The following is a 27,038-nucleotide window of genomic DNA, read 5'->3' as shown; positions in this document are numbered from 1 at the left end:
GCTAATTGTGCGCTACTGCGCAGTCTTATGCGCTAACTGGGACTCCCTGTTATCTAGGCGCATTGCCGAGTTTAATCTGCACTGTACACGCCGCCGTAGACGTCAGAATGACAGCCGGGAAGCCGGGCGGTCGCTTTTCAGTTTTGCCGCAAGCACGCGTGCACGGAATTTCGCGTCCGCACGTACGTACATTGCCAGTGGGAATGTGTTATTTATAACAATAACGCGAAACCTCCTACAGTTGCACGAGGCATATCGGATAAATGATATAACTATGAGGCAAAAAAAAGCGTTAGAGACGAAAAAAATGCAAAAGAAGTGCCATCAGCACTCGGTGTTCCCAGGTGGTCTCCCTCCCAAGTACTGACCGAGCCCAATGCTGCTTAGCTTCGGTGATCGGACGAGAACCGGCGTATTCAGCATGGTATGGCCGATGGAGAGAAATACACTTTTCGAAGCGCTTATGTAGTGTCATAGCCTCCTTTATACAGTAGTGTATGCAGCCGCTCCCGAATGCAAAACTTCGCACGAATACTTCCCTCGCTCGTGGCAACAGGCGCCGAGCGTGCAATTACGTGCCCTGGGCTTTTCTCAGCCGTTCTGGCGATCGTAACGCACTGCGGCATGCATCGAAAGAGCAGCGGGAGCAAGCCTCTGGTGTTGACACATGGACCGGGCAAGGAAAGCGTGTCGACTATATCGATGAACGCTAATTGTGCGCTACTGCGCAGTCTTATGCGCTAACTGGGACTCCCTGTTATCTAGGCGCATTGCCGAGTTTAATCTGCACTGTACACGCCGCCGTAGACTTCAGAATGACAGCCGGGAAGCCGGGCGGTCGCTTTTCAGTTTTGCCGCAAGCACGCGTGCACGGAATTTCGCGTCCGCACGTACGTACATTGCCGGTGGGAATGTGTTATTTATAACAATAACGCGAAACCTCCTACAGTTGCACGAGGCATATCGGATAAATGATATAACTATGAGGCAAAAAAAAAGCGTTAGAGACGAAAAAAAAATGCAAAAGAAGTGCCATCAGCACTCGGTTTTCCCAGGTGGTCTCCCTCTTAAGTACTGACCGAGCCCAATGCTGCTTAGCTTCGGTGATCGGACGAGAACCGGCGTATTCAGCATGGTATGGCCGATGGCAAGAAATACACTTTTCGAAGCGCTTATGTAGTGTCATAGCCTCCTTTATACTGTAGTGTATGCAGCCGCTCCCGAATGCAAAACTTCGCACGAATACCTCCCTCGCTCGTGGCAACAGGCGCCGAGCGTGCAATTACGTGCCCTGGGCTTTTCTCAGCCGTTCTGGCGATCGTAACGCACTGCGGCATGCATCGAAAGACCAGCGGGAGCAAGCCTGTGCTGTTGACACATGGACCGGGCAAGGAAAGCGTGTCGACTATATCGATGAACGCTAATTGTGCGCTACTGCGCAGTCTTATGCGCTAACTGGGACTCCCTGTTATCTAGGCGCATTGCCGAGTTTAATCTGCACTGTACACGCCGCCGTAGACGTCAGAATGACAGCCGGGAAGCCGGGCGGTCGCTTTTCAGTTTTGCCGCAAGCACGCGTGCACGGAATTTCGCGTCCGCACGTACGTACATTGCCGGTGGGAATGTGTTATTTATAACAATAACGCGAAACCTCCTACAGTTGCACGAGGCATATCGGATAAATGATATAACTATGAGGCAAAAAAAAAAGCGTTAGAGACGAAAAAAAATGCAAAAGAAGTGCCATCAGCACTCGGTTTTCCCAGGTGGTCTCCCTCCCAAGTACTGACCGAGCCCAATGCTGCTTAGCTTCGGTGATCGGACGAGAACCAGCGTATTCAGCATGGTATGGCCGATGGCGAGAAATACACTTTTCGAAGCGCTTATGTAGTGTCATAGCCTCCTTTATACTGTAGTGTATGCAGCCGCTCCCGAATGCAAAACTTCGCACGAATACTTCCCTCGCTCGTGGCAACAGGCGCCGAGCGTGCAATTACGTGCCCTGGGCTTTTCTCAACCGTTCTGGCGATCGTAACGCACTGCGGCATGCATCGAAAGAGCAGCGGGAGCAAGCCTCTGGTGTTGACACATGGACCGGGCAAGGAAAGCGTGTCGACTATATCGATGAACGCTAATTGTGCGCTACTGCGCAGTCTTATGCGCTAAATGGGACTCCCTGTTATCTAGGCGCATTGCCGAGTTTAATCTGCACTGTACACGCCGCCGTAGACGTCAGAATGACAGCCGGGAAGCCGGGCGGTCGCTTTTCAGTTTTGCCGCAAGCACGCGTGCACGGAATTTCGCGTCCGCACGTACGTACATTGCCAGTGGGAATGTGTTATTTATAACAATAACGCGAAACCTCCTACAGTTGCACGAGGCATATCGGATAAATGATATAACTATGAGGCAAAAAAAAAAGCGTTAGAGACGAAAAAAATGCAAAAGAAGTGCCATCAGCACTCGGTGTTCCCAGGTGGTCTCCCTCCCAAGTACTGACCGAGCCCAATGCTGCTTAGCTTCGGTGATCGGACGAGAACCGGCGTATTCAGCATGGTATGGCCGATGGCGAGAAGTACACTTTTCGAAGCGCTTATGTAGTGTCATAGCCTCCTTTATACTGTAGTGTATGCAGCCGCTCCCGAATGCAAAACTTCGCACGAATACTTCCCTCGCTCGTGGCAGCATGCGCCGAGCGTGCAATTACGTGCCCTGGGGTTTTCTCAGCCGTTCCCGCGATCGTAACGCCCTGCGGCATGCATCGAAAGAGCTGCAGGAGCAAGCCTCTGGTGTTGACACATGGACCGGGCAAGGAATGCGTGTCGATCGACTTTATCGATGAACGCTAATTGTGCGCTACTGCGCATGCTTATGCGCTAACTGGGCCTCCCTGTTATCTAGGCGCATTGCCGAGTTTGATCTGCACTGTACACGCCGCCGTAGACGTCAGAATGACAGCCGGGAAGCCGGGCGGTCGCTTTTCAGTTTTGCCGCAAGCACGCGAGCACGGAATTTCGCGTCTGCACGTACGTACGTTGCCAGTGGGAATTTGTTATTTATAACAATATCGCGAAACCTCCTATAGTTGCACGAGGCATATCGGATAATTGATATAACTATGAGGCAAAAAAAAGCGTTAGAGACGAAAAAATGCAAAAGATGTGCCATCAGCACTCGGTGTTCCCAGGTGGTCTCCCTCCCAAGTACAGACCGAGCCCAATGCTGCTTAGCTTCGGTGATCGGACGAGAACCGGCGTATTCAGCATGGTATGGCCGATTGTTTTTTTTTTGAGCTACATTTTTTTTTCTTTATTGCCTGGCTTTGACCCATAACATTTACACAAAAAAACACTCAACGAAAAACACACAAAACGCTATGTACATACGACACTGTCGTGGTCAGCCATCATGAATCTGGCTTCGTCATACTAAAATTCACGAAGCATACAGAGCGGCTCTAGCCTCGAGAGCCACTCGGGAGGCTCCGCAGCTGCTTTCTGGATGGCCAGAAAGCAGTCCATTCTTTCCCGAAAATAAATTCGGGCAGGTCGTGCGTCTTTGTCACAATAATAGCCTGCCATTCTGGAGCGCCATATACTGTGGAGGCCCAAGAGCATTATGAGATCAAATGGTACCCCATCCTCATTGTCTGTGCTTAAATAACGAATTCCCCGCGCGTCAAGTGGTAGCTCTTTCTTTATTGTCCTTTGTAACACATCCCAAAAATAAACCCCTTCCCAGCAATGCAAAAAAACATGGTCTATTGTTTCGGGCTGTTTACAAATTAAGCAGTTCGATCCCCACGGTAAAAAGAAATCCTTTCCTTCCAAAAATTTTTAACTGGGAGTGTCCCGGTGTGTAATTTAAAAAAGGTCTTTACTCCTGGTGACACCTGCATTTTCTTTACCCTTTTTAAAACATCAGCTCCAGGACCTCCACTGTACAAGGACCTGTACATAGGCTCTGGGAAAACAATATCACAAAGATCATGGTACAACTTCTTTCTTTTAGTTTTATACAAATAATCGCTAGAAAAACGCGCTGAAAGAAACCTAACACTTGCTACAATCTCTTTGTAGTAACCAAAAATTCCACCCGAGAGCTCTTCTGTGGTAACAACAAACTCTGGCAGCAATCGCCGCAGCCTCACCTGGCACACGGTGCGCAAGAACGGGTCTGAGACGTCGCGAAAAAACAAAAAACGGTTCACCAGCTGCCTTAAAAAGAGGTGCCTTAGCCCCAACCCCCCGTCTTTTACCCGCCGGAACAGGTTCGTTCTGCTGCAACGTTCCCATTCGGAAGCCCCATATAAAGACTGCAAAAATCCGGTGTAACTTCTGAATGTGCACCCGAGAGCAATGCAAAACCTGCATCACATACCAGAGCTTGCTAATAAAAAACAGGTTGCAGACTGTAGCTCTGGCGAAAATGGAGCGATTGGTGCCTTTCCATTTTCCAGCTCTGTCACGTGCTTCTTTCGTTTGCTGTTTCCAATACTCCTCGCTTTCGCGATAAGCATCGAGCGGAACGCCCAAATACTTGCCCGGTGTCGTCGTCCACGGTACGTTGGCAAAATGGTCCGGGTGGGATGGCCACCATCCATGCCAGAGTCCGAGGCATTTGGACCAATTAACCCCGCTACCGGTGACTTCGCTGAACTCGCGTACACACCCGACAGCTTCGCTTATGCTCTCCTGATCAACCGTGAATACAGCAACGTCGTCAGCATACACCAACAGCTTAACTTCAGCAGCTTGCAACCTAAAGCCATTAATACTATTGTCTTCTAATATTTTTCTACACAGTGTTTCGATGTAAATACAAAATAAGAGAGGGCTGAGGGGGCAGCCCTGACGCACCGAACGCTGCACGCTAATGGGGGCCCCCAGGCACTTGTTAACAATCAATCTTGTCGTGCAGTTTCGATACGCCAGGGCTACACCCTCGCTGATAACTGAACCGACATTCACATGGTCTAAAACGGAAAACAAGATTTCATGAGAAACACAATCAAAAGCTTTTTCAAGATCAATCTGAAGCATGGCCACCCGCCCATTAATTGCATCGCAGGTTTCAAGTACACTGCGTGCTTTGTGAATGTTGGAAAAAATCGATCGCCCTTTTATTCCACATGTCTGGTGGGGTCCAACAATTTCCTTTATCACTGTCTGTAGTCTTCGCGCCAATACCTTCATAAAAATTTTGTAGTCCACATTAGTGAGTGCTATCGGTCGATATGCGGTAACAGATTTTAATTTCTCTATATCATCAGTTTTCGGTATGAGTACCGTATGGGAGGTCCCAAAAGACGGAGGCAAAAAGTTTATTCCATAGGCTTCGTTAAACATTGTACATAGCACCGGGGCAATTTCATGCTTAAATTCTTTATAAAATGCCGCACTGAGTCCATCTGGTCCTGATGATTTTCCGAGGTTTAATTCATCTATCGCATGCCCTACTTCGTTTTCAGTTATTTCTAGTTCCATTTTCTTTTTCCTTTCTTCGTCCAGCCGCGGCATTGCACCAAGAAACTGATGCCTAAATGCAACTGCGTCTGCCGGATGCCACGAAAAAAGCGTCTGGTAGAATTGTGTAAAGGCTGCTTCGATGTGGTCATTGTCTGCCGATAAGATACCCCCCCATTCTATTTTGTCGATGTGATTACTTTCAGCGTGGGCTTTTTCTAAACTGAGAGCACGTTTTGATGGCGCTTCGCCAGCAGCTGTGTCTTCCGCCCTCGCCCTCACCAGTGCTCCGCGATAACGCCGTTCTTCCATGAGTTCTATGTTTTGCTTGGTTTTCCTGACATCTTCAATCCATTTCCCAGGCGCCTTGCATTCCTGCTTCAGCAACGTTTCCAGTAGTGCCTTTAACTCAGCTTCGTCTTGTTTTTCCTTATACCGTATACAAGTCGCCCTTTCTATTGCTTTGATTTTTAAAGATTCTTTGCTTAACTCCCACTGCTGCCATATCTTCAGGTTCTTGCACGGGCTTATTTTTCCTATTTCATCCTTTACTGCTCGGTAGTAGACATTGTCGCGAAGAAGCGTGTTGTTTAGCTTCCACATTTCCCATGAAAATGCCTTGCTTCGCTTGACACTTCCGAGGCAGCACATAACTAAACAGTGGTCTGAGAAGGACACTCCCACAACTTCGTACTGGCTGCATACAGGGGCAAGGTCAACTGATGTATAAATGCGGTCCAGCCGTGCATGGCTTGAGCCCTGAAAATGGGTGAACTTCACTGCCCGCGCACCCTCAAGACATTCGGCCACATCTTCGAGGTTTCCGTTATTAATAATTCTGATCAACACTTCAGTGCTCCTGTCTCGAAACCCCCGGATGCTTGACTTATCGCGAGCATATAGGACACAATTGAACTCACCTAAGACGATGAGCTGCCTTTCCGTGCAAACGCGTTCTAGGAGGCTTTGGAAAAAAGCAACTCTTTCCTCTACCCCATTCGGTGCATACACGACAACAATGCGCCACTCAATGCTATTCAGGGCAAAGTCAAGGACAATACACCGGCCAGACACACACGAAAAATATGCTTGCACCTCTAGCCCCGGGATCTTCTTTACAAAGAGCACGCAACCAGCAGATGTCCCCACTGCATGATTGACGACAGCAAAAAACTAGTCGTGAAACGCAGCACCATGCTGTCGGTTCCTTCGTTGCCGTCCACTTTCGTCTCTTGCACGGCCAATACATCTATCTCGCGCTCCGTAATAAGTCGATACACCTGACCTTGTTTTTTTCCTAGTCGCCAGGCCTCGTACATTCAGCGTAGCGACTTTAAAGGCAGAGGCGGGAGCCATTTTAACTCAAGAGGTAGGACCCAACAGCATGGCGCTTACCTCCCCCGTCTAGCGCGCGGCTAGACGCCACTGTTGCCGCCGGTATCATCCGGCGGAAGAACATCGGCCTGCTCGAGGAGTACCTTGCCGTCGGCCCGCTTGTCATCCGAAAGGTTCGGGCGCGGCCGTAACTTCGGACGCCGGGATTGAGCCGTCTTTGCAGGGGGTTCCTCGACGCCGGGCGCTACCACCTTGTCCCCTTCGGGGCTGGTCTGGTCGTGGGGACGCTTCGCCGGTGTGGTGACGGGGGGCGTGACGCTAGTTGCACGGGCGCCGCTCTCCTCGTGGATGTCCTCGCTCGGCTCTTTTGCCTCGACGTCCTCAGGCTCTGTTGGGCAGGCCCCGTTCCCTGACGTCTCGTTAGCAAAGCGGGGGCAGTCTACCGTCGGCGGATGGCTCGCTGGTTCGTCGGCCGCCTTGGTGCTATCCTCGGAGCTCACACACGTGGCAAGCGTCGAAGGCGGCTTGCCCGCCTCGTCCGTGCCAGTCGCTGCTTCCTCCGCCTCGGCGACGTCCATGAGTTCCACGGTGTCGTTCGCCTTTCCGAGACCGGTAGCCGACGCGTAGGTACGGACGCAGTCCGCGTCCGTGTGTCCATAGCGCCTGCACTGGGAACACCTGGGAACCTTGCAATCTCGGCGAACGTGGCCCGTGCCGTGACAACGCAAGCACTGCATCGGTCGCCCGGGCACAACCACGAGGGCCAGCTCACCGGCTACTCGCAACTGGTGTGGCAAATCATCCACCTTCGTTTCAGGCTTCAACTTGAGTAGCACGGTCCTGGTGGTTGAGCCTTTCTCCTTCATCCCTTGGACGCGCCAACGCTCCCGCGTCACCTCAGTCACGTTTCCGAACGCCGCGAAAGCAATCCTGATGTCTTCGTCAGCCACACCGTGCAGCATCCAATGCATGCGCAGCTTAACCTGCTGATCCTCCGGGTCGAAAATGATGCACCGGCGTCGTTTCACTTGTAGCTCCTTCAATGCAGCAAGCTTTTTCGTGGCTTCAGCACTGCTGAGCGTCACCGCCCACACATGATTTATCTGATACGCCCCCAACGCCACGACGTCGGGGAGCGCACCAGCGTTGGCGAGGGCGCCCCGAAAATCTTCCACCCGGTAGGGCCTCGCTCGCACGTCACCATGCAGAAACACCGTGTTAAACACAACACGTCCTGTTGGCAGAGTAGGCAGAACAATCTCGTAGTCCTTATCTGCGTCGGCAACAAGCCTGTTTCCGCGGCCAGCAAGGGCCGCAATCGCCGCTCCGCCGGGGCTCATGATCCCGCGTCCGTCACGCTCGGTGGCCATCACAACTCTGAGCATGGTATGGCCGATGGCGAGAAATACACTTTTCGAAGCGCTTATGTGGTGTATGCAGCCGCTCCCGAACGCAAAACTTCGCACGAATACTTCCCTCGCTCGTGGCAACAGGCGCCGAGCGTGCAATTACGTGCCCTGGGCTTTTCTCAGCCGTTCTGGCGATCGTAACGCACTGCGGCATGCATCGAAAGAGCAGCGGGAGCAAACCTCTGGTGTTGACACATGGACCGGGCAAGGAAAGCGTGTCGACTATATCGATGAACGCTAATTGTGCGCTACTGCGCAGTCTTATGCGCTAACTGGGACTCCCTGTTATCTAGGCGCATTGCCGAGTTTAATCTGCACTGTACACGCCGCCGTAGACGTCAGAATGACAGCCGGGAAGCCGGGCGGTCGCTTTTCAGTTTTGCCGCAAGCACGCGTGCACGGAATTTCGCGTCCGCACGTACGTACATTGCCAGTGGGAATGTGTTATTTATAACAATAACGCGAAACCTCCTACAGTTGCACGAGGCATATCGGATAAATGATATAACTATGAGGCAAAAAAAAAGCGTTAGAGACGAAAAAAATGCAAAAGAAGTGCCATCAGCACTCGGTGTTCCCAGGTGGTCTCCCTCCCAAGTACTGACCGAGCCCAATGCTGCTTAGCTTCGGTGATCGGACGAGAACCGGCGTATTCAGCATGGTATGGCCGATGGCAAGAAATACACTTTTCGAAGCGCTTATGTAGTGTCATAGCCTCCTTTATACTGTAGTGTATGCAGCCGCTCCCGAATGCAAAACTTCGCACGAATACTTCCCTCGCTCGTGGCAAAAGGCGCCGAGCGTGCAATTACGTGCCCTGGGATTTTCTCAGCCGTTTTGGCGATCGTAACGCACTGCGGCATGCATCGAAAGAGCAGCGGGAGCAAGCCTCTGGTGTTAACACATGGACCGGGCAAGGAAAGCGTGTCGACTATATCGATGAACGCTAATTGTGCGCTACTGCGCAGTCTTATGCGCTAACTGGGACTCCCTGTTATCTAGGCGCATTGCCGAGTTTATTCTGCACTGTACACGCCGCCGTAGACGTCAGAATGACAGCCGGGAAGCCGGGCGGTCGCTTTTCAGTTTTGCCGCAAGCACGCGTGCACGGAATTTCGCGTCCGCACGTACGTACATTGCCAGTGGGAGTGTGTTATTTATAACAATAACGCGAAACCTCCTACAGTTGCACGAGGCATATCGGAAAATGATATAACTATGAGGCAAAAAAAAAGCGTTAGAGACGAAAAAAATGCAGAAGAAGTGCCATCAGCACTCGGTGTTCCCAGGTGGTCTCCCTCCCAAGTACTGACCGAGCCCAATGCTGCTTAGCTTCGGTGATCGGACGAGAACCGGCGTATTCAGCATGGTATGGCCGATGGCAAGAAATACACTTTTCGAAGCGCTTATGTAGTGTCATAGCCTCCTTTATACTGTAGTGTATGGAGCCGCTCCCGAATGCAAAACTTCGCACGAATACTTCCCTCGCTCGTGTCAACAGGCGCCGAGCGTGCAATTACGTGCCCTGGGATTTTCTCAGCCGTTCTGGCGATCGTAACGCACTGCGGCATGCATCGAAAGAGCAGCGGGAGCAAGCCTCTGGTGTTAACACATGGACCGGGCAAGGAAAGCGTGTCGACTATATCGATGAACGCTAATTGTGCGCTACTGCGCAGTCTTATGCGCTAACTGGGACTCCCTGTTATCTAGGCGCATTGCCGAGTTTATTCTGCACTGTACACGCCGCCGTAGACGTCAGAATGACAGCCGGGAAGCCGGGCGGTCGCTTTTCAGTTTTGCCGCAAGCACGCGTGCACGGAATTTCGCGTCCGCACGTACGTACATTGCCAGTGGGAATGTGTTATTTATAACAATAACGCGAAACCTCCTACAGTTGCACGAGGCATATCGGATAATTGATATAACTATGAGGCAAAAAAAAAAGCGTTAGAGACGAAAAAAATGTAAACGAAGTGCCATCAGCACTCGGTGTTCCCAGGTGGTCTCCCTCCCAAGTACTGACCGAGCCCAATGCTGCTTAGCTTCGGTGATCGGACGAAAACCGGCGTTTTCAGCATCCCGAGTGGCCTTTTTTTTTCTTTATTGCCTGGCTTTGACCCATAACATTTACACAAAAAACACTCAACAAAAACACACAAAACGCTATGTAGATACGACACTGTCGTGGTCAGCCATCATGAGTCTGGCTTCGTCATACTAAAATTCACGAAGCATACAGAGCGGCTCTAGCCTCGAGAGCCACTCGGGAGGCTCTGCAGCTGCTTTCTGGATGGCCAGAAAGCAGTCCATTCTTTCCCGAAAATAAATTCGGGCAGGTCGTGCGTCTTTGTCACAATAATAGCCTGCCATTCTGGAGCGCCATATACTGTGGAGGCCCAAGAGCATTATGAGATCAAATGGTACCCCGTCCTCATTGTCTGTGCTTAAACAACGAATTCCCTGCGCGTCAAGTGGTAGCTCTTTCTCTCGAGGCTAGAACCGCTCTGTATGCTTCGTGAATTTTAGTATGACGAAGCCAGACTCATGATGGCTGACCACGACAGTGTCGTATGTACATAGCGTTTTGTGTGTTTTTTGTTCAGTGTTTTTTGTGTAAATGTTATGGGTCAAAGCCAGGCAATAAAGGAAAAAGCATGGTATGGCCGATGGCGAGAAATACACTTTTCGAAGCGCTTATGTAGTGTATGCAGCCGCTCCCGAATGCAAAACTTCGCACGAATACTTCCCTCGCTCGTGGCAACAGGCGCCGAGCGTGCGATTACGTGCCCTGGGCTTTTCTCAGCCGTTCCCGCGATCGTAACGCACTTCGGCATGCATCGAAAGAGCAGCGGGAGCAAGCCTGTGCTGTTGACACATGGACCGGGCAAGGAATGCGTGTCGATCGACTATATCTATGAACGCTAATTGTGCGCTACTGCGCAGTCTTATGCGCTAACTGGGACTCCCTGTTATCTAGGCGCATTGCCGAGTTTAATATGCACTGCACACGCCGCCGTAGACGTCAGAATGACAGCCGGGAAGCCGGGCGGTCGCTTTTCAGTTTTGCCGCAAGCACGCGTGCACGGAATTTCGCGTCCGCACGTACGTACATTGCCAGTGGGAATTTGTTATTTATAACAATATCGCGTCACCTCCTATAGTTGCACGAGGCATATCGGATAATTGATATAACTATGAGGCAAACAAAGCGTTAGAGACGAAAAAAATGCAAAGGAAGTGCCATCAGCACTCGGTGTTCCCAGGTGGTCTCCCTCCCAAGTACTGACTGAGCCCAATGCTGCTTAGCTTCGGTGATCGGACGAGAACAGGCGTTTTCACCATGGTATGGCCGATGGCGAGAAATACACTTTTCGAAGCGCTTATGTAGTGTATGCAGCCGCTCCCGAATGCAAAACTTGGCACGAATACTTCCCTCGCTCGTGGCAGCATGCGCCGAGCGTGCAATTACGTGCCCTGGGGTTTTCTCAGCCGTTCCCGCGATCGTAACGCACTGCGGCATGCATCGAAAGAGCAGCAGGAGCAAGCCTCTGGTGTTGACACATGGACCGGGCAAGGAATGCGTGTCGATCGACTTTATCGATGAACGCTAATTGTGCGCTACTGCGCATGCTTATGCGCTAACTGGGCCTCCCTGTTATCTAGGCGCATTGCCGAGTTTGATCTGCACTGTACACGCCGCCGTAGACGTCAGAATGACAGCCGGGAAGCCGGGCGGTCGCTTTTCAGTTTTGCCGCAAGCACGCGAGCACAGAATTTCGCGTCCGCACGTACGTACGTTGCCAGTGGGAATTTGTTATTTATAACAATATCGCGAAACCTCCTATAGTTGCACGAGGCATATCGGATAATTGATATAACTATGAGGCAAAAAAGAAGCGTTAGAGACGAAAAAATGCAAAAGATGTGCCATCAGCACTCGGTGTTCCCAGGTGGTCTCCCTCCCAAGTACTGACCGAGCCCAATGCTGCTTAGCTTCGGTGATCGGACGAGAACCGGCGTATTCAGCATGGTATGGCCGATTAATTTTTTTTTAGCTACATTTTTTTTTCTTTATTGCCTGGCTTTGACCCATAACATTTACACAAAAAAACACTCAACGAAAAACACACAAAACGCTATGTACATACGACACTGTCGTGGTCAGCCATCATGAGTCTTGCTTCGTCATACTAAAATTCACGAAGCATACAGAGCGGCTCTAGCCTCGAGAGCCACTCGGGAGGCTCCGCAGCTGCTTTCTGGATGGCCAGAAAGCAGTCCATTCTTTCCCGAAAATAAATTCGGGCAGGTCGTGCGTCTTTGTCACAATAATAGCCTGCCATTCTGGAGCGCCATATACTGTGGAGGCCCAAGAGCGTTATGAGATCAAATGGTACCCCATCCTCATTGTCTGTGCTTAAATAACGAATTCCCTGCGCGTCAAGTGGTAGCTCTTTCTTTATTGTCCTTTGTAACACATCCCAAATATAAACCCCTTCCCAACAATGCAAAAAAACATGGTCTATTGTTTCGGGCTGTTTACAAATTAAGCAGTTCGATCCCCACGGTAAAAAGAAATCCTTTCCTTCCAAAAATTTTTAACTGGGAGTGTCCAGGTGTGTAATTTAAAAAAGAAGGTCATTACTCCTGGTGACACCTGCATTTTCTTTACCCTTTTTAAAACATCAGCTCCAGGACCTCCACTGTACAAGGACCTGTACATAGGCTCTGGGAAAACAATATCACAAAGATCATGGTACAACTTCTTTCTTTTAGTTTTATACAAATAATCGCTAGAAAAACGCGCTGAAAGAAACCTAACACTTGCTACAATCTCTTTGTAGTAACCAAAAATTCCACCCGAGAGCTCTTCTGTGGTAACAACAAACTCGGGCAGCAAACGCCGCAGCCTGACCTGGCACACGGTGCGCAAGAACGGGTCTGAGACGTCGCGAAAAAACAAAAAACGGTTCACCAGCTGCCTTAAAAAGAGGTGCCCTAGCCCCAACCCCCCGTCTTTTACCCGCCGGAACAGGTTCGTTCTGCTGCAACGTTCCCATTCGGAAGCCCATATAAAGACGGCAAAAATCCGGTGTAACTTCTGAATGTGCACCCGAGAGCAATGCAAAACCTGCATCACATACCAGAGCTTGCTAATAAAAAACAGGTTGCAGACTGTAGCTCTGGCGAAAATGGAGCGATTGGTGCCTTTCCATTTTCCAGCTCTGTCACGTGCTTCTTTCGTTTGCTGTTTCCAATACTCCTCGCTTTCGCGATAAGCATCGAGCGGAACGCCCAAATACTTGCCCGGTGTCGTCGTCCACGGTACGTTGGCAAAATGGTCCGGGTGGGATGGCCACCATCCATGCCAGAGTCCGAGGCATTTGGACCAATTAACCCCGCTACCGGTGACTTCGCTGAACTCGCGTACACACCCGACAGCTTCGCTTATGCTCTCCTGATCAACCGTGAATACAGCAACGTCGTCAGCATACACCAACAGCTTAACTTCAGCAGCTTGCAACCTAAAGCCATTAATACTATTGTCTTCTAATATTTTCCTACACAGTGTTTCGATGTAAATACAAAATAAGAGAGGGCTGAGGGGGCAGCCCTGACGCACCGAACGCTGCACGCTAATGGGGGCCCCCAGGCACTTGTTAACAATCAATCTTGTCGTGCAGTTTCGATACGCCAGGGCTACACCCTCGCGGATAACTGAAGCGACATTCACATGGTCTAAAACGGAAAACAAGATTTCATGAGAAACACAATCAAAAGCTTTTTCGAGATCAATCTGAAGCATGGCCACCCGCCCATTAATTGCATCGCAGGTTTCAAGTACACTGCGTGTTTTGTGAATGTTGGAAAAAATCGATCGCCCTTTTATTCCACATGTCTGGTGGGTCCAACAATTTCCTTTATCACTGTCTGTAGTCTTCGCGCCAATACCTTCATAAAAATTTTGTAGTCCACATTAGTGAGTGCTATCGGTCGATATGCGGTAAAAAATTTAAATTTCTCTATATCATCAGTTTTCGGTATGAGTACCGTATGGGAGGTCCCAAAAGACGGAGGCAAAAAGTTTATTCCATAGGCTTCGTTAAACATTGTACATAGCACCGGGGCAATTTCATGCTTAAATTCTTTATAAAATGCCGCACTGAATCCATCTGGTCCTGATGATTTTCCGAGGTTTAATTCATCTATCGCATGCCCTACTTCGTTTTCAGTTATTTCTAGTTCCATTTTCTTTTTCCTTTCTTCGTCCAGCCGCGGCATTGCACCAAGAAACTGATGCTTAAATGCAACTGCGTCTGCTGGATGCCACGAAAAAAGCCTCTGGTAGAATTGTGTAAAGGCTGCTTCGATGTGGTCATTGTCTGCCGATAAGATACCCCCCCATTCTATTTTATCGATGTGATTACTTTCAGCGTGGGCTTTTTCTATACTGAGAGCACGTTTTGATGGCGCTTCGCCAGCAGCTGTGTCTTCCGCCCTCGCCCTCACCAGTGCTCCGCGATAACGCCGTTCTTCCATGAGTTCTATGTTCTGCTTGGTTTTCCTGACATCTTCAATCCATTTCCCAGGCGCCTTGCATTCCTGCTTCAGCAACGTTTCCAGTAGTGCCTTTAACTCAGCTTCGTCTTGTTTTTCCTTATACCGTATACAAGTGGCCCTTTCTATTGCTTTGATTTTTAAAGATTCTTTTCTTAACTCCCACTGCTGCCATATCTTCAGGTTCTTGCACGGGCTTATTTTTCCTATTTCATCCTTTACTGCTCGGTAGTAGACATTGTCGCGAAGAAGCGTGTTGTTTAGCTTCCACATTTCCCATGAAAATGCCTTGCTTCGCTTGACACTTCCGAGGCAGCACATAACTAAACAGTGGTCTGAGAAGGACACTCCCACAACTTCGTACTGGCTGCATACAGGGGCAAGGTCAACTGATGTATAAATGCGGTCCAGCCGTGCATGGCTTGAACCCTGAAAATGGGTGAACTTCACTGCCCGCGCACCCTCAAGACATTCGGCCACATCTTCGAGGTTTCCGTTATCAATAATTCTGATCAACACTTCAGTGCTCCTGTCTCGAAACCCCCCGATGCTTGACTTATCGCGAGCATTTAGGACACAATTGAACTCACCTAAGACGATGAGCTGCTTTTCCGTGCAAACGCGTTCTAGGAGGCTTTGGAAAAAAGCAACTCTTTCCTCTACCCCATTCGGTGCATACACGACAACAATGCGCCACTCAATGCTATTCAGGGCAAAGTCAAGGACAATACACCGGCCAGACACACACGAAAAATATGCTTGCACCTCTAGCCCCGGAATCTTCTTTACAAAGAGCACGCAACCAGCAGATGTCCCCACTGCATGACTGACGACAGCAAAAAACTAGTCGTGAAACGCAGCACCATGCTGTCGGTTCCTTCGTTGCCGTCCACTTTCGTCTCTTGCACGGCCAATACATCTATCTCGCGCTCCGTAATAAGTCGATACACCTGACCTTGTTTTTTTCCTTGTCGCCAGGGCTCGTACATTCAGCGTAGCGACTTTAAAGGCAGAGGCGGGAGCCATTTTAACTCAAGAGGAAGGACCCAACAGCATGGCGCTTACCTCCCCCGTCTAGCGCGCGGCTAGACGCCACTGTTGCCGCCGGTATCATCCGGCGGAAGAACATCGGCCTGCTCGAGGAGTACCTTGCCGTCGGCCCGCTTGTCATCCGAAAGGTTCGGGCGCGGCCGTAACTTCGGACGCCGGGATTGAGCCGTCTTTGCAGGGGGTTCCTCGACGCCGGGCGCTACCACCTTGTCCCCTTCGGGGCTGGTCTGGTCGTGGGGACGCTTCGCCGGTGTGGTGACGGGGGGCGTGACGCTAGTTGCACGGGCGCCGCTCTTCTCGTGGATGTCCTCGCTCGGCTCTTTTGCCTCGACGTCCTCAGGCTCTGTTGGGCAGGCCCCGTTCCCTGACGTCTCGTTAGCAAAGCGGGGGCAGTCTACCGTCGGCGGATGGCTCGCTGGTTCGTCGGCCGCCTTGGTGCTATCCTCTGAGCTCACACACGTGGCAAGCGTCGAAGGCGGCTTGCCCGCCTCGTCCGTGCCAGTCGCTGCTTCCTCCGCGTCGGCGACGTCCATGAGTTTCACGGTGTCGTTCGCCATTCCGAGACCGGTAGCCGACGCGTAGGTACGGACGCAGTCCGCGTCCGTATGTCCATAGCGCCTGCACTGGGAACACCTGGGAACCTTGCAATCTCGGCGAACGTGGCCCGTGCCGTGACAACGCAAGCACTGCATCGGTCGCCCGGGCACAACCACGAGGGCCAGCTCACCGGCTACTCGCAACTGGTGTGGCAAATCATCCACCTTCGTTTCAGGCTTCAACTTGAGTTGCACGGTCCTGGTGGTTGAGCCTTTCTCCTTCATCCCTTGGACGCGCCAACGCTCCCGCGTCACCTCAGTCACGTTTCCGAACGCCGCGAACGCAGTCCTGATGTCTTCGTCAGCCACACCGTGCAGCATCCAATGCATGCGCAGCTTAACCTGCTGATCCTCCGGGTCGAAAATGATGCACCGGCGTCCTTTCACTTGTAGCTCCTTCAATGCAGCAAGCTTTTTCGTGGCTTCAGCACTGCTGAGCGTCACCGCCCACACATGATTTATCTGATACGCCCCCAACGCCACGACGTCGGGGAGCGCACCAGCGTTGGCGAGGGCGCCCCGAAAATCTTCCACCCGGTAGGGCCTCGCTCGCACGTCACCATGCAGAAACACCGTGTTAAACACAACACGTCCTGTTGGCAGAGTAGGCAGAACAATCTCGTAGTCCTTATCTGCGTCGGCAGCAAGCCTGTTTCCGCGGCCAGCAAGGGCCGCAATCGCCGCTCCGCCGGGGCTCATGATCCCGCGTCCGTCACGCTCGGTGGCCGTCACAACTCTGAGCATGGTATGGCCGATGGCGAGAAATACACTTTTCGAAGCGCTTATGTGGTGTATGCAGCCGCTCCCGAACGCAAAACTTCGCACGAATACTTCCCTCGCTCGTGGCAACAGGCGCCGAGCGTGCAATTACGTGCCCTGGGCTTTTCTCAGCCGTTCTGGCGATCGTAACGCACTGCGGCATGCATCGAAAGAGCAGCGGGAGCAAGCCTCTAGTGTTGACACATGGACCGGGCAAGGAAAGCGTGTCGACTATATCGATGAACGCTAATTGTGCGCTACTGCGCAGTCTTATGCGCTAACTGGGACTCCCTGTTATCTAGGCGCATTGCCGAGTTTAATCTGCACTGTACACGCCGCCGTAGACGTCAGAATGACAGCCGGGAAGCCGGGCGGTCGCTTTTCAGTTTTGCCGCAAGCACGCGTGCACGGAATTTCGCGTCCGCACGTACGTACATTGCCGGTGGGAATGTGTTATTTATAACAATAACGCGAAACCTCCTACAGTTGCACGACGCATATCGGATAAATGATATAACTATGAGGCAAAAAAGAAGCGTTAGAGACGAAAAAAATGCAAAAGAAGTGCCATCAGCACTCGGTGTTCCCAGGTGGTCTCCCTCCCAAGTACTGACCGAGCCCAATGCTGCTTAGCTTCGGTGATCGGACGAGAACCGGCGTATTCAGCATGGTATGGCCGATGGCGAGAAATACACTTTTCGAAGCGCTTATGTAGTGTCATAGCCTCCTTTATACTGTAGTGTATGCAGCCGCTCCCGAATGCAAAACTTCGCACGAATACTTCCCTCGCTCGTGGCAACAGGCGCCGAGCGTGCAATTACGTGCCCTGGGCTTTTCTCAGCCGTTCTGGCGATCGTAACGCACTGCGGCATGCATCGAAAGAGCAGCGGGAGCAAGCCTGTGCTGTTGACACATGGACCGGGCAAGGAAAGCGTGTCGACTATATCGATGAACGCTAATTGTGCGCTACTGCGCAGTCTTATGCGCTAACTGGGACTCCCTGTTATCTAGGCGCATTGCCGAGTTTAATCTGCACTGTACACGCCGCCGTAGACGTCAGAATGACAGCCGGGCGGTCGCTTTTCAGTTTTGCCGAAAGCACGCGTGCACGGAATTTCGCGTCCGCACGTACGTACATTGCCAGTGGGAATGTGTTATTTATAACAATAACGCGAATTCTCCTACAGATGCACGAGGCATATCGGATAAATGATATAACTATGAGGCAAAAAAAAAGCGTTAGAGACGAAAAAAATGCAAAAGAAGTGCCATCAGCACTAGGTGTTCCCAGGTGGTCTCCCTCCCAAGTACTGACCGAGCCCAATGCTGCTTAGCTTCGGTGATCGGACGAGAACCGGCGTATTCAGCATGGTATGGCCGATGGCGAGAAATACACTTTTCGAAGCGCTTATGTAGTGTCATAGCCTCCTTTATACTGTAGTGTATGCAGCCGCTCCCGAATGCAAAACTTCGCACGAATACTTCCCTCGCTCGTGGCAACAGGCGCCGAGCGTGCAATTACGTGCCCTGGGCTTTTCTCAGCCGTTCTGGCGATCGTAACGCACTGCGGCATGCATCGAAAGAGCAGCGGGAGCAAGCCTGTGCTGTTGACACATGGACCGGGCAAGGAAAGCGTGTCGACTATATCGATGAACGCTAATTGTGCGCTACTGCGCAGTCTTATGCGCTAACTGGGACTCCCTGTTATCTAGGCGCATTGCCGAGTTTAATCTGCACTGTACACGCCACCGTAGACGTCAGAATGACAGCCGGGAAGCCGGACGGTCGCTTTTCAGTTTTGCCGCAAGCACGCGTGCACGGAATTTCGCGTCCGCACGTACGTACATTGCCGGTGGGAATGTGTTATTTATAACAATAACGCGAAACCTCCTACAGTTGCACGAGGCATATCGGATAAATGATATAACTATGAGGCAAAAAAAAAGCGTTAGAGACGAAAAAAATGCCAAAGAAGTGCCATCAGCACTCGGTGTTCCCAGGTGGTCTCCCTCCCAAGTACTGACCGAGCCCAATGCTGCTTAGCTTCGGTGATCGGACGAGAACCGGCGTATTCAGCATGGTATGGCCGATGGCGAGAAGAACACTTTTCGAAGCGCTTATGTAGTGTCATAGCCTCCTTTATACTGTAGTGTATGCAGCCGCTCCCGAATGCAAAACTTCGCACGAATACTTCCCTCGCTCGTGGCAACAGGCGCCGAGCGTGCAATTACGTGCCCTGGGCTTTTCTCAGCCGTTCTGGCGATCGTAACGCACTGCGGCATGCATCGAAAGAGCAGCGGGAGCAAGCCTGTGCTGTTGACACATGGACCGGGCAAGGAAAGCGTGTCGACTATATCGATGAACGCTAATTGTGCGCTACTGCGCAGTCTTATGCGCTAACTGGGACTCCCTGTTATCTAGGCGCATTGCCGAGTTTAATCTGCACTGTACACGCCGCCGTAGACGTCAGAATGACAGCCGGGCGGTCGCTTTTCAGTTTTGCCGAAAGCACGCGTGCACGGAATTTCGCGTCCGCACGTACGTACATTGCCAGTGGGAATGTGTTATTTATAACAATAACGCGAATTCTCCTACAGATGCACGAGGCATATCGGATAAATGATATAACTATGAGGCAAAATAAGCGTTAGAGACGAAAAAAATGCAAAAGAAGTGCCATCAGCACTAGGTGTTCCCAGGTGGTCTCCCTCCCAAGTACTGACCGAGCCCAATGCTGCTTAGCTTCGGTGATCGGACGAGAACCGGCGTATTCAGCATGGTATGGCCGATGGCGAGAAATACACTTTTCGAATTGCTTATGTAGTGTCATAGCCTCCTTTATACTGTAGTGTATGCAGCCGCTCCCGAATGCAAAACTTCGCACGAATACTTCCCTCGCTCGTGGCAACAGGCGCCGAGCGTGCAATTACGTGCCCTGGGCTTTTCTCAGCCGTTCTGGCGATCGTAACGCACTGCGGCATGCATCGAAAGAGCAGCGGGAGCAAGCCTGTGCTGTTGACACATGGACCGGGCAAGGAAAGCGTGTCGACTATATCGATGAACGCTAATTGTGCGCTACTGCGCAGTCTTATGCGCTAACTGGGACTCCCTGTTATCTAGGCGCATTGCCGAGTTTAATCTGCACTGTACACGCCGCCGTAGACGTCAGAATGACAGCCGGGAAGCCGGGCGGTCGCTTTTCAGTTTTGCCGCAAGCACGCGTGCACGGAATTTCGCGTCCGCACGTACATACATTGCCAGTGGGATTGTGTTATTTATAACAATAACGCGAAACCTCCTACAGTTGCACGAGGCATATCGGATAAATGATATAACTATGAGGCAAAAAAAAACCGTTAGAGACGAAAAAAATGCAAAAGAAGTGCCATCAGCACTCGGTGTTCCCAGGTGGTCTCCCTCCCAAGTACTGACTGTTGCGTTGTGTCTGCTCCGTTAGCGGACCCAACGGGTAGCGAAGAGCCGATCGTCAGAAGTCGGGCAGCAAGCACTCGGGCATCGCGTTTGACGACGATGCAGAGACGAGTCGAGCAATAGAGAAAACTAACAGAGATTTATTTACATGGTGATCGAAGCGATTTCGGTCCCACAATGAGCACTGCGGCTCGTTTTAAAGGGTCCCGTCTCCCCAGGTCCCTAGTTGGGGAACTTGGTTTAATGAAAAAGCGTCCAATCACTACCCTTTTGGGTCACGTGCACTTTCTTCGGGAACCACCCACCGAGACGTCCCCGACACACCCTCGCCACTTCCTGCAGCAGCGATGACAAACACGAAAGGCGACCCAGGTGGAAGGAGCGAAAACAAGGCACAAGTCGAAGCAGCACTTGCGAACAGAGCACTTGCGCACGACCCTCTCGGCGCCGCTTTCCCGATGCACACAATTGAAAACATACGCGCGCCGGGAACCCGAGGAAGCAGCTTGGAGCAGTTTGGCCAGACCAGCGGATGTCCGTACGAAACCCACTGTCCCAAGGCTCGGGATATTTCGAAACGTAACAGCTTCTCCGGCGGCGTCCGAGATCCCGATGGACAAAGGTCAACAATCATTGTTCAGAGGGATAACTGGGGCGGATGGTGTTCACCATGTGCTTCACTGATGCTGGTACTCTGTTTCTTCAGGAAGTATCTGCAGCTCCCCTTTTTTTTCTCTCAAAATGACGGCTTCTTGTTCTCTGCAGGCCAGTTTACTTCCTAGGAAGGCAGCATCAGTTGAACAACACAGAAACCACAAATGCAAAGCAAGCAAGTGCCATGACTCTCTCCCTGAAATTTACCAGGCTTCTTTTCAACCAAAACGGTGTGATGACCCCCATAATGCGCAGGTCCACACGGGACGGAGAGGCAAAGAGACACCGTATGGCTCAGTTTAAACAAACAGATATATTCTATAATTACACATGATTAAGATTATACATCAGAGGCTGGGGCGTCCGAGGTTACGTGCCGACGACTTCATGGGGGCGATGGAGTGGCTCCGGAGTTGGGCTCGAGCGGTTGCTGGCAGAAGCTGCACGCCATCGGGCTTCGGCGCTGAAGGCCCTCTTCGCGAACGATGTCGTCCTGAGCGTTTTTCTTCCGTACTGCTTCTCGATTTTTATATCCTCTTCTCCACACTCCCTAGGGTGAGGACGCCCACGCCGGAGGGGAAGGAGGGGGGGGCTAGGGCTTTCACTTGGGCGCACAAACATACCACCGCACTTATTGTCTCGCCCCCCTCACGTGTTGAGTCCGAGGGAAAGAATGTTGTCTTCGAGGTAGCGCATAGCGTCGGCTGTGGTAAGGCGCGCTCTGGCCCGCTGACAGTTCCCTTGTCCTGGAATGTGCCCGGGAGGGCCGCCCCTGAAACCGCCACGCCAATTGGGGAGGATAAAGCCTGTTTCCCCGCGGCGGCGGCGGCGGGTCCGGCTGGGTAATTGATGATGCCTGTCATCTGGGTCTCCGTCTACGCCGCGCCGTCGAACGTGGAACCTCGTAGCACACACAAGGAATGTACCTCGTAGCACACACAAGGAATGTACCTCGTAGCACACACAAGGAATGTACCTCGTAGCACACAAGGAATGTCACACTCGCTCACCCTCCAGAAGAATGTTCTCCGAACATTTGAGTCCCTGCAGCTCCCATTGTCTTTCTGAATCGCCTCGCACAGTGCGTCCGACAAAACACTTTTCGCTGCACTCAACACCACTGCACAACACCATATGCCTCCGCTGTCATAACTGGCGTCTCCAGGGGCAGCACTGATCTTCTTTTACAGATAAACATGAAACTCAGCACCCAAGCCTCTCCTTTCTAGTCCAAACTGGACGAAATAAATTTACCACAGTTACAAAGGAGCTCCCACTTCTAGCACGATCACGGCACAGACAAAAATATAGATAACGAAAGGAAGTAGGGCAGGTTCTGCATGCGCTCCGCATGCTCTCCTGTGAAGGTGTTACTTAATGACAGAAAGGTTTAACTACTAACTCCGATAACTTAACACATACGCATATAGCAATGTTATGAGCTGCGGCATTACACAATTCTGACCAGTTCACAACTCCGCTCTGTTTACACCATTAGTCCGACTTAGCTTTCCGATTTCGCAGCGGATATCGGCCTTCATGAGTCATACTAAGTAAGTCTGTGACCCTTTGTCTGCTTTGGGACTCGCGAGGGCTCGTGGCAGGAGCCTCTCCTGGCGTTATCTGCGCGGCAACCTCGCGCGCTTCTTCTTCTAGCAATGCATGAAGTAAATCCGGTGGCATTCCGGCCGTCACCTCTGGCGCCTGCCGAACAAATGCAGGAGAGGGCGTTTCTTGCGAACTATCTGCGCGCTCCGCTTCACTTCTGTCCCCATCAAAATCCGCGCTTTCCCTTTCCTCATTTCGGGAATACTGAACCGGTGCCGACTTGAGGCGATTTGCGTGTATCCTTATCAAGCGCCGGTTCACGTCTCGGACTCTGAAGTTTACCGGAGAAAGCTTCTCGACAACCTCGCACGGTCCTCTCCACTTCGTCTGGAACTTACGAGCTAGCCCAATCTGCCTTTGGCAGTTTTCAATGTACACGCTGTCCCCCACATTAAACGGCGCGTCTCTAGCACTGCGATCGTGCACCTCCTTCCTGCGCTTCGCCGCTTTCTTTAAAGCCTCCTTTGCGATGTCCCTCGCCACTTGCAAGCGTGATTCTAGCTCCACCTTATAGTCGTCCAGTGAAGCGTATGGGACACGACGGGGGCCCTCTGGCACTTCACTAGGCTGGTCCGGGTCTCGGCCGTAGAGAAGAAAGAATGGCGATTCGCCCGTGCTCTCGTGTGCTGCGGAATTGTAGGCAAACATTGCATACGGGAGCCACAAGTCCCAGTCCCGCTGGTCGCGCGAAACAAAATGCGACAGGAACCCGGCCATGGTTTGGTTCAGTCGCTCCACCGCGCCGTTGCAAGCCGGATGGTACGGTGTTGTCTGCTTCTTAGCGATCTTAAGCAGCTCGCAAACTCTCCTCATTAGCTGCGACACGAAGTTCGTTCCCCGATCTGTCAAGAGTTGCCTCGGGGGTCCATGTCGGAGCACGATCTGTTCGACAAATGCTCTTGCAACCGTGTCTGCCTTCTGATCTGGGAGTGCTACCGCTTCCGCGTATTTTGAAAGGTGATCGACAAATACTAAAATGTACTTGTTTCCGGAAGTGGTCGCGGGCAATGGGCCCATTATGTCCATACCTGTCCGCTCGAAGGGAGCCGAAACCTCCGGGAACGGCTGAATTGGAGCTGGTCTTCGTCCCTTGGGTGTTTTTCTTTCGAGACAGGAATGACACTTCGCACAGTAGTCTCTAACATCCTGTCGCATGCCACTCCAAAAGTACAAACGCTCCACACGCCTGCGTGTCTTCGCTACGCCAAAATGACCGGCGCATGGCGCATCGTGAAACGCGCGAAGAACCCTTTCTGTCCACGACCGAGGTATGACGACTCTCTCCCAAGCGGTTTTCTCTGGTCTCCCTTTCCTGGTTGGCCTCGTGCGCCGACACAGGGTGCCGTCTTTGCCAATGAAATACCCTAGCTGTTCGGGGTGAGACGGTGCGCCCTCTAAGCTTTCGATTATTCGCTTCAGGTCAGGATCTTTGCACTGCTCTGTGCGTAATTCGGCGGGGTCGACTACGGGGACAAACTCATCTATAGCTGCCACGGCAGCTGTGCGGCTGAGTGCATCAGCATTCAGATGTGTCTTTCCTGACTTGTGCTCAACTTCAAAGCAGTATTCCTGCAGGTGTAGATTCCATCTATCGAGTCGCGAGCTAGGGTCCCTGACACTCATCACCCATTTCAGAGGATGGCAGTCTGTGACTAGCTTGAATTTGCGGCCGTAAAGGTAGCATCTGAAGTGCTTTACTGCCCAGACAACGGCGAGGCACTCCCTTTCCGTAGCTCCGTACTTTTGCTCTGTGGGGCTGAGCTGTCGGCTAGCAAAAGCAATGGGATGTTCTTTGCCCTCGATAACCTGAGATAGCACGGCACCAACTGCGAACTTTGACGCATCTGTGGCCATAACGAAGGGCAAATTAAAATCCGGGTGGCGCAACAGCGGTGCACTCATTAGCTTCCTTTTCAGGGCCCCAAAAGCATCCTCCGCGTTTGCGTCCCAGCGAAAGGCGACATTTTTGGCTGTTAAGGCGGTGAGCGGCTTAGCGAGCTTGGCGAACTCCTCTATGTACCTTCGGTAGTAACCGATCGGGCCGAGAAACTGCCGGACCTGGCGGACGCTAGTCGGGGATGGAAAATCCGAGACACACCTTAGTTTCTCAGGGTCCGGTCGCACGCCGTCAGCTGAAACAACGTGCCCGAGGTATTTCACCTCGTTTTTGAGGAATAGGCACTTAGAGGGCTTCACCTTGAGACCCGCTCCTCTTAGTCGCACCAAAACCTGCTCAATATCGCGCAAATGGTTCTCAAAACGGTCACTGTATATGACAATGTCATCCATATACACGAAGCACAGCCTCCCCAGAAGACCTGCCAGGATAACATCAGCGGTTCTCTGCCAGACAGCAGGGCTGTTGGCCAGACCCATCGGCATTCTTTTCCATTCATAGTGCCCTGAGGGCGTGTTGAATGCCGTTTTCTCGGCATCTGCCGGATCCATTGCTATCTGCCAGAATCCCGCCGCCATGTCCACTACCGTGAAGTACCTGGCAGAGCCCAGCTGAGAAAGCGTCTCCTGTATATTGGGGATGGGGTATGGATCGATGCGAGTTACGGCATTTAGTTTGCGGTAGTCCACTACCAATCGATACGAGCCATCTGGCTTTTCCACCAATAGTGCTGGTGCTCCCCAGGGTGACTTTGAGTGTTCGACAATGCCGCGATCAATCAGGTCCTGCACCTGCCGCTCCATCTCCTCACGTTGGGAGTAAGGAATCCTGTACGCACGCTGGTAAACGGGCGATGAAGTGCCGGTTTCTATCCTGTGCTTTATAACGCCACAGCAGCCCAAATCCAGGTTGGACGCGGCGAATACCTCCGAGTAGTCGTTCAGCAAACCAGCCAGAGCCTCCCTCTCCCTGGATTTTACGTGAGAAAGATCGAACGACACCTTTGGAGCAGCCGAAGGACTAGCATGCTCTACAGTTGCGAGTACAGTATCGGTGGGCTCACGTTGCTCTATCGCAGAGGTGAAGAAAGCCAATGTTTTGTTCTTGGGAAGGCTCAGTGGCTGCTGGCTACAGTTAACCACCCGTAGGGGCACTCTGTGGGCGTCATTAACTGTCACGAGGCACGCGGCTGCCTTCAGGCCATTGCTGAGAGAGTCGACCGGCTCAAGCACTCCCACGGCGCCGCTCTCTACATCTGAAGGCACAAACGCGTACAAAATGTGCTCCGACCAAGGAAGGACGACCGCCTCATCGACCAGCCTGACGGCAACCCGCGAATATACCTTCTCCAATGATCCCACTGTTTGACGGGTGTCAATATCGGTAATGCGAATCTCAGCCCCTCTCCTGTTCAAAAACGGAACTTTTGAGCCGCCCGCATTAACCTCTTCCTCAGAGAATGAGACTACTACCTTCCCTTTTCTCAAAAAATCCTGCCCTAATATACCTGACACTCCGTTTGGCAGAGACACCGTGTCCGGGCATACGTAGCAGGGGTGCTCCAATGCAATTCCGCCGAGAGAGAAGTGTAACCGGTAGAGTCCACTTATGCCAAGAGGATCCCCCGTTATGCCTACAAATTTGGTTGCCATACCACCAGACGCTTCCAACACCTCGCGGTCCCCCTTCCTTCGAAGCGTGTTAAAACTGCTCTCCTTAAGCAATGTCACCTTTGACTGTATCAATCAACAATTCCATGCAACAACCATTTAACTTGCAACGCACAACAGGGCATGCCTCGTCGGCCACACAAACTACCACCACCTCATCATCCACTGCTCCCTCCCCACGCTCCTCAGGCTGGGGAGGACTATCTAGTTTTTTGTCTCGGTATCTGGAGCCCCGCTGTAGGCTTGCTTAGGGCGTGTCTCGCCTGCTTCTCTTTGTGGCTCCCTACGGCGCACGTTTTGGCAGAACCTGGCGATGTGTCCGCGACCCTGGCAAGCGAAGCATACGATTTCTTCAAAATCTCGCATACCGCGCCTGTAGCTTTGTGGCGGTCTCCGGTTTCCAGCGAATGGGCGCTGTTGAGCGCGCGCTTCAACCTGGCGTTCTACCTGCTGAGATAGCAGCTGTTCCAAGCGATCTAACCGCTCTGTCAAGAGAGCAACCTCAGGGTTGAGCACCGCTCTCTCTATGACGCGTACTCTCGCTGCGGCTGTCGTTAACGCCTCATTTCGTTCCTCATCCAATGCGGCATCCACGGCTTGGTCGA

At 51.8% G+C, this 27,038-nt stretch overlaps 2 protein-coding genes, 11 non-coding genes and 2 pseudogenes across 13 annotated transcripts; all 15 read right to left on the bottom strand.

Moving 5' to 3' along the window:
- Nucleotides 1-319: 319 nt before the first annotated feature.
- Nucleotides 320-438, bottom strand: LOC144131146 (5S ribosomal RNA). The gene has a single exon (XR_013314563.1). It is a non-coding gene; the product is annotated as a 5S ribosomal RNA (ribosomal RNA).
- A 592-nt stretch (nt 439-1,030) lies between these two features.
- Nucleotides 1,031-1,149, bottom strand: LOC144131145 (5S ribosomal RNA). Its single transcript, XR_013314562.1, has one exon. It is a non-coding gene; the product is annotated as a 5S ribosomal RNA (ribosomal RNA).
- A 592-nt stretch (nt 1,150-1,741) lies between these two features.
- Nucleotides 1,742-1,860, bottom strand: LOC144131136 (5S ribosomal RNA). The gene has a single exon (XR_013314552.1). It is a non-coding gene; the product is annotated as a 5S ribosomal RNA (ribosomal RNA).
- Nucleotides 1,861-2,451: 591 nt separating this feature from the next.
- On the bottom strand, nt 2,452-2,570 carry LOC144130912 (5S ribosomal RNA). Its single transcript, XR_013314339.1, has one exon. It is a non-coding gene; the product is annotated as a 5S ribosomal RNA (ribosomal RNA).
- A 592-nt stretch (nt 2,571-3,162) lies between these two features.
- Nucleotides 3,163-3,281, bottom strand: LOC144130552 (5S ribosomal RNA; annotated as a pseudogene).
- A 3,599-nt stretch (nt 3,282-6,880) lies between these two features.
- On the bottom strand, nt 6,881-8,185 carry LOC144127654 (uncharacterized). Its single transcript, XM_077660604.1, has one exon. The coding sequence runs from the start codon at nt 8,183-8,185 to the stop codon at nt 6,881-6,883; it is 1,305 nt and encodes a 434-aa protein (XP_077516730.1).
- Nucleotides 8,186-8,765: 580 nt separating this feature from the next.
- On the bottom strand, nt 8,766-8,884 carry LOC144130911 (5S ribosomal RNA). Its single transcript, XR_013314338.1, has one exon. It is a non-coding gene; the product is annotated as a 5S ribosomal RNA (ribosomal RNA).
- Nucleotides 8,885-9,473: 589 nt separating this feature from the next.
- LOC144130910 (5S ribosomal RNA) lies at nt 9,474-9,592 on the bottom strand. Its single transcript, XR_013314337.1, has one exon. It is a non-coding gene; the product is annotated as a 5S ribosomal RNA (ribosomal RNA).
- Nucleotides 9,593-11,447: 1,855 nt separating this feature from the next.
- On the bottom strand, nt 11,448-11,566 carry LOC144130591 (5S ribosomal RNA; annotated as a pseudogene).
- A 568-nt stretch (nt 11,567-12,134) lies between these two features.
- On the bottom strand, nt 12,135-12,253 carry LOC144130543 (5S ribosomal RNA). Its single transcript, XR_013314153.1, has one exon. It is a non-coding gene; the product is annotated as a 5S ribosomal RNA (ribosomal RNA).
- Nucleotides 12,254-15,852: 3,599 nt separating this feature from the next.
- On the bottom strand, nt 15,853-17,157 carry LOC144129516 (uncharacterized). Its single transcript, XM_077663674.1, has one exon. The coding sequence runs from the start codon at nt 17,155-17,157 to the stop codon at nt 15,853-15,855; it is 1,305 nt and encodes a 434-aa protein (XP_077519800.1).
- Nucleotides 17,158-17,737: 580 nt separating this feature from the next.
- On the bottom strand, nt 17,738-17,856 carry LOC144130909 (5S ribosomal RNA). Its single transcript, XR_013314335.1, has one exon. It is a non-coding gene; the product is annotated as a 5S ribosomal RNA (ribosomal RNA).
- A 582-nt stretch (nt 17,857-18,438) lies between these two features.
- On the bottom strand, nt 18,439-18,557 carry LOC144130772 (5S ribosomal RNA). The gene has a single exon (XR_013314201.1). It is a non-coding gene; the product is annotated as a 5S ribosomal RNA (ribosomal RNA).
- Nucleotides 18,558-19,147: 590 nt separating this feature from the next.
- On the bottom strand, nt 19,148-19,266 carry LOC144130908 (5S ribosomal RNA). The gene has a single exon (XR_013314334.1). It is a non-coding gene; the product is annotated as a 5S ribosomal RNA (ribosomal RNA).
- A 580-nt stretch (nt 19,267-19,846) lies between these two features.
- Nucleotides 19,847-19,965, bottom strand: LOC144130671 (5S ribosomal RNA). The gene has a single exon (XR_013314170.1). It is a non-coding gene; the product is annotated as a 5S ribosomal RNA (ribosomal RNA).
- Between the last annotated feature and the right edge of the window lie 7,073 nt (nt 19,966-27,038).

The sequence above is a fragment of the Amblyomma americanum genome, chromosome 4 (assembly GCF_052857255.1).
Source record: "Amblyomma americanum isolate KBUSLIRL-KWMA chromosome 4, ASM5285725v1, whole genome shotgun sequence".
Lineage (NCBI taxonomy): Eukaryota > Metazoa > Arthropoda > Arachnida > Ixodida > Ixodidae > Amblyomma > Amblyomma americanum.
Note: the sequence above shows the minus strand (reverse complement) of the source record. Positions and strands in the feature narration are given on the sequence as shown.

Coding starts and splice junctions, on each gene's coding strand:
- LOC144127654 (XM_077660604.1), bottom strand. CDS start 8,185: ATGCTCAGAGTTGTGATGGCCACCGAGCGTGACGGACGCGGGATCATG.
- LOC144129516 (XM_077663674.1), bottom strand. CDS start 17,157: ATGCTCAGAGTTGTGACGGCCACCGAGCGTGACGGACGCGGGATCATG.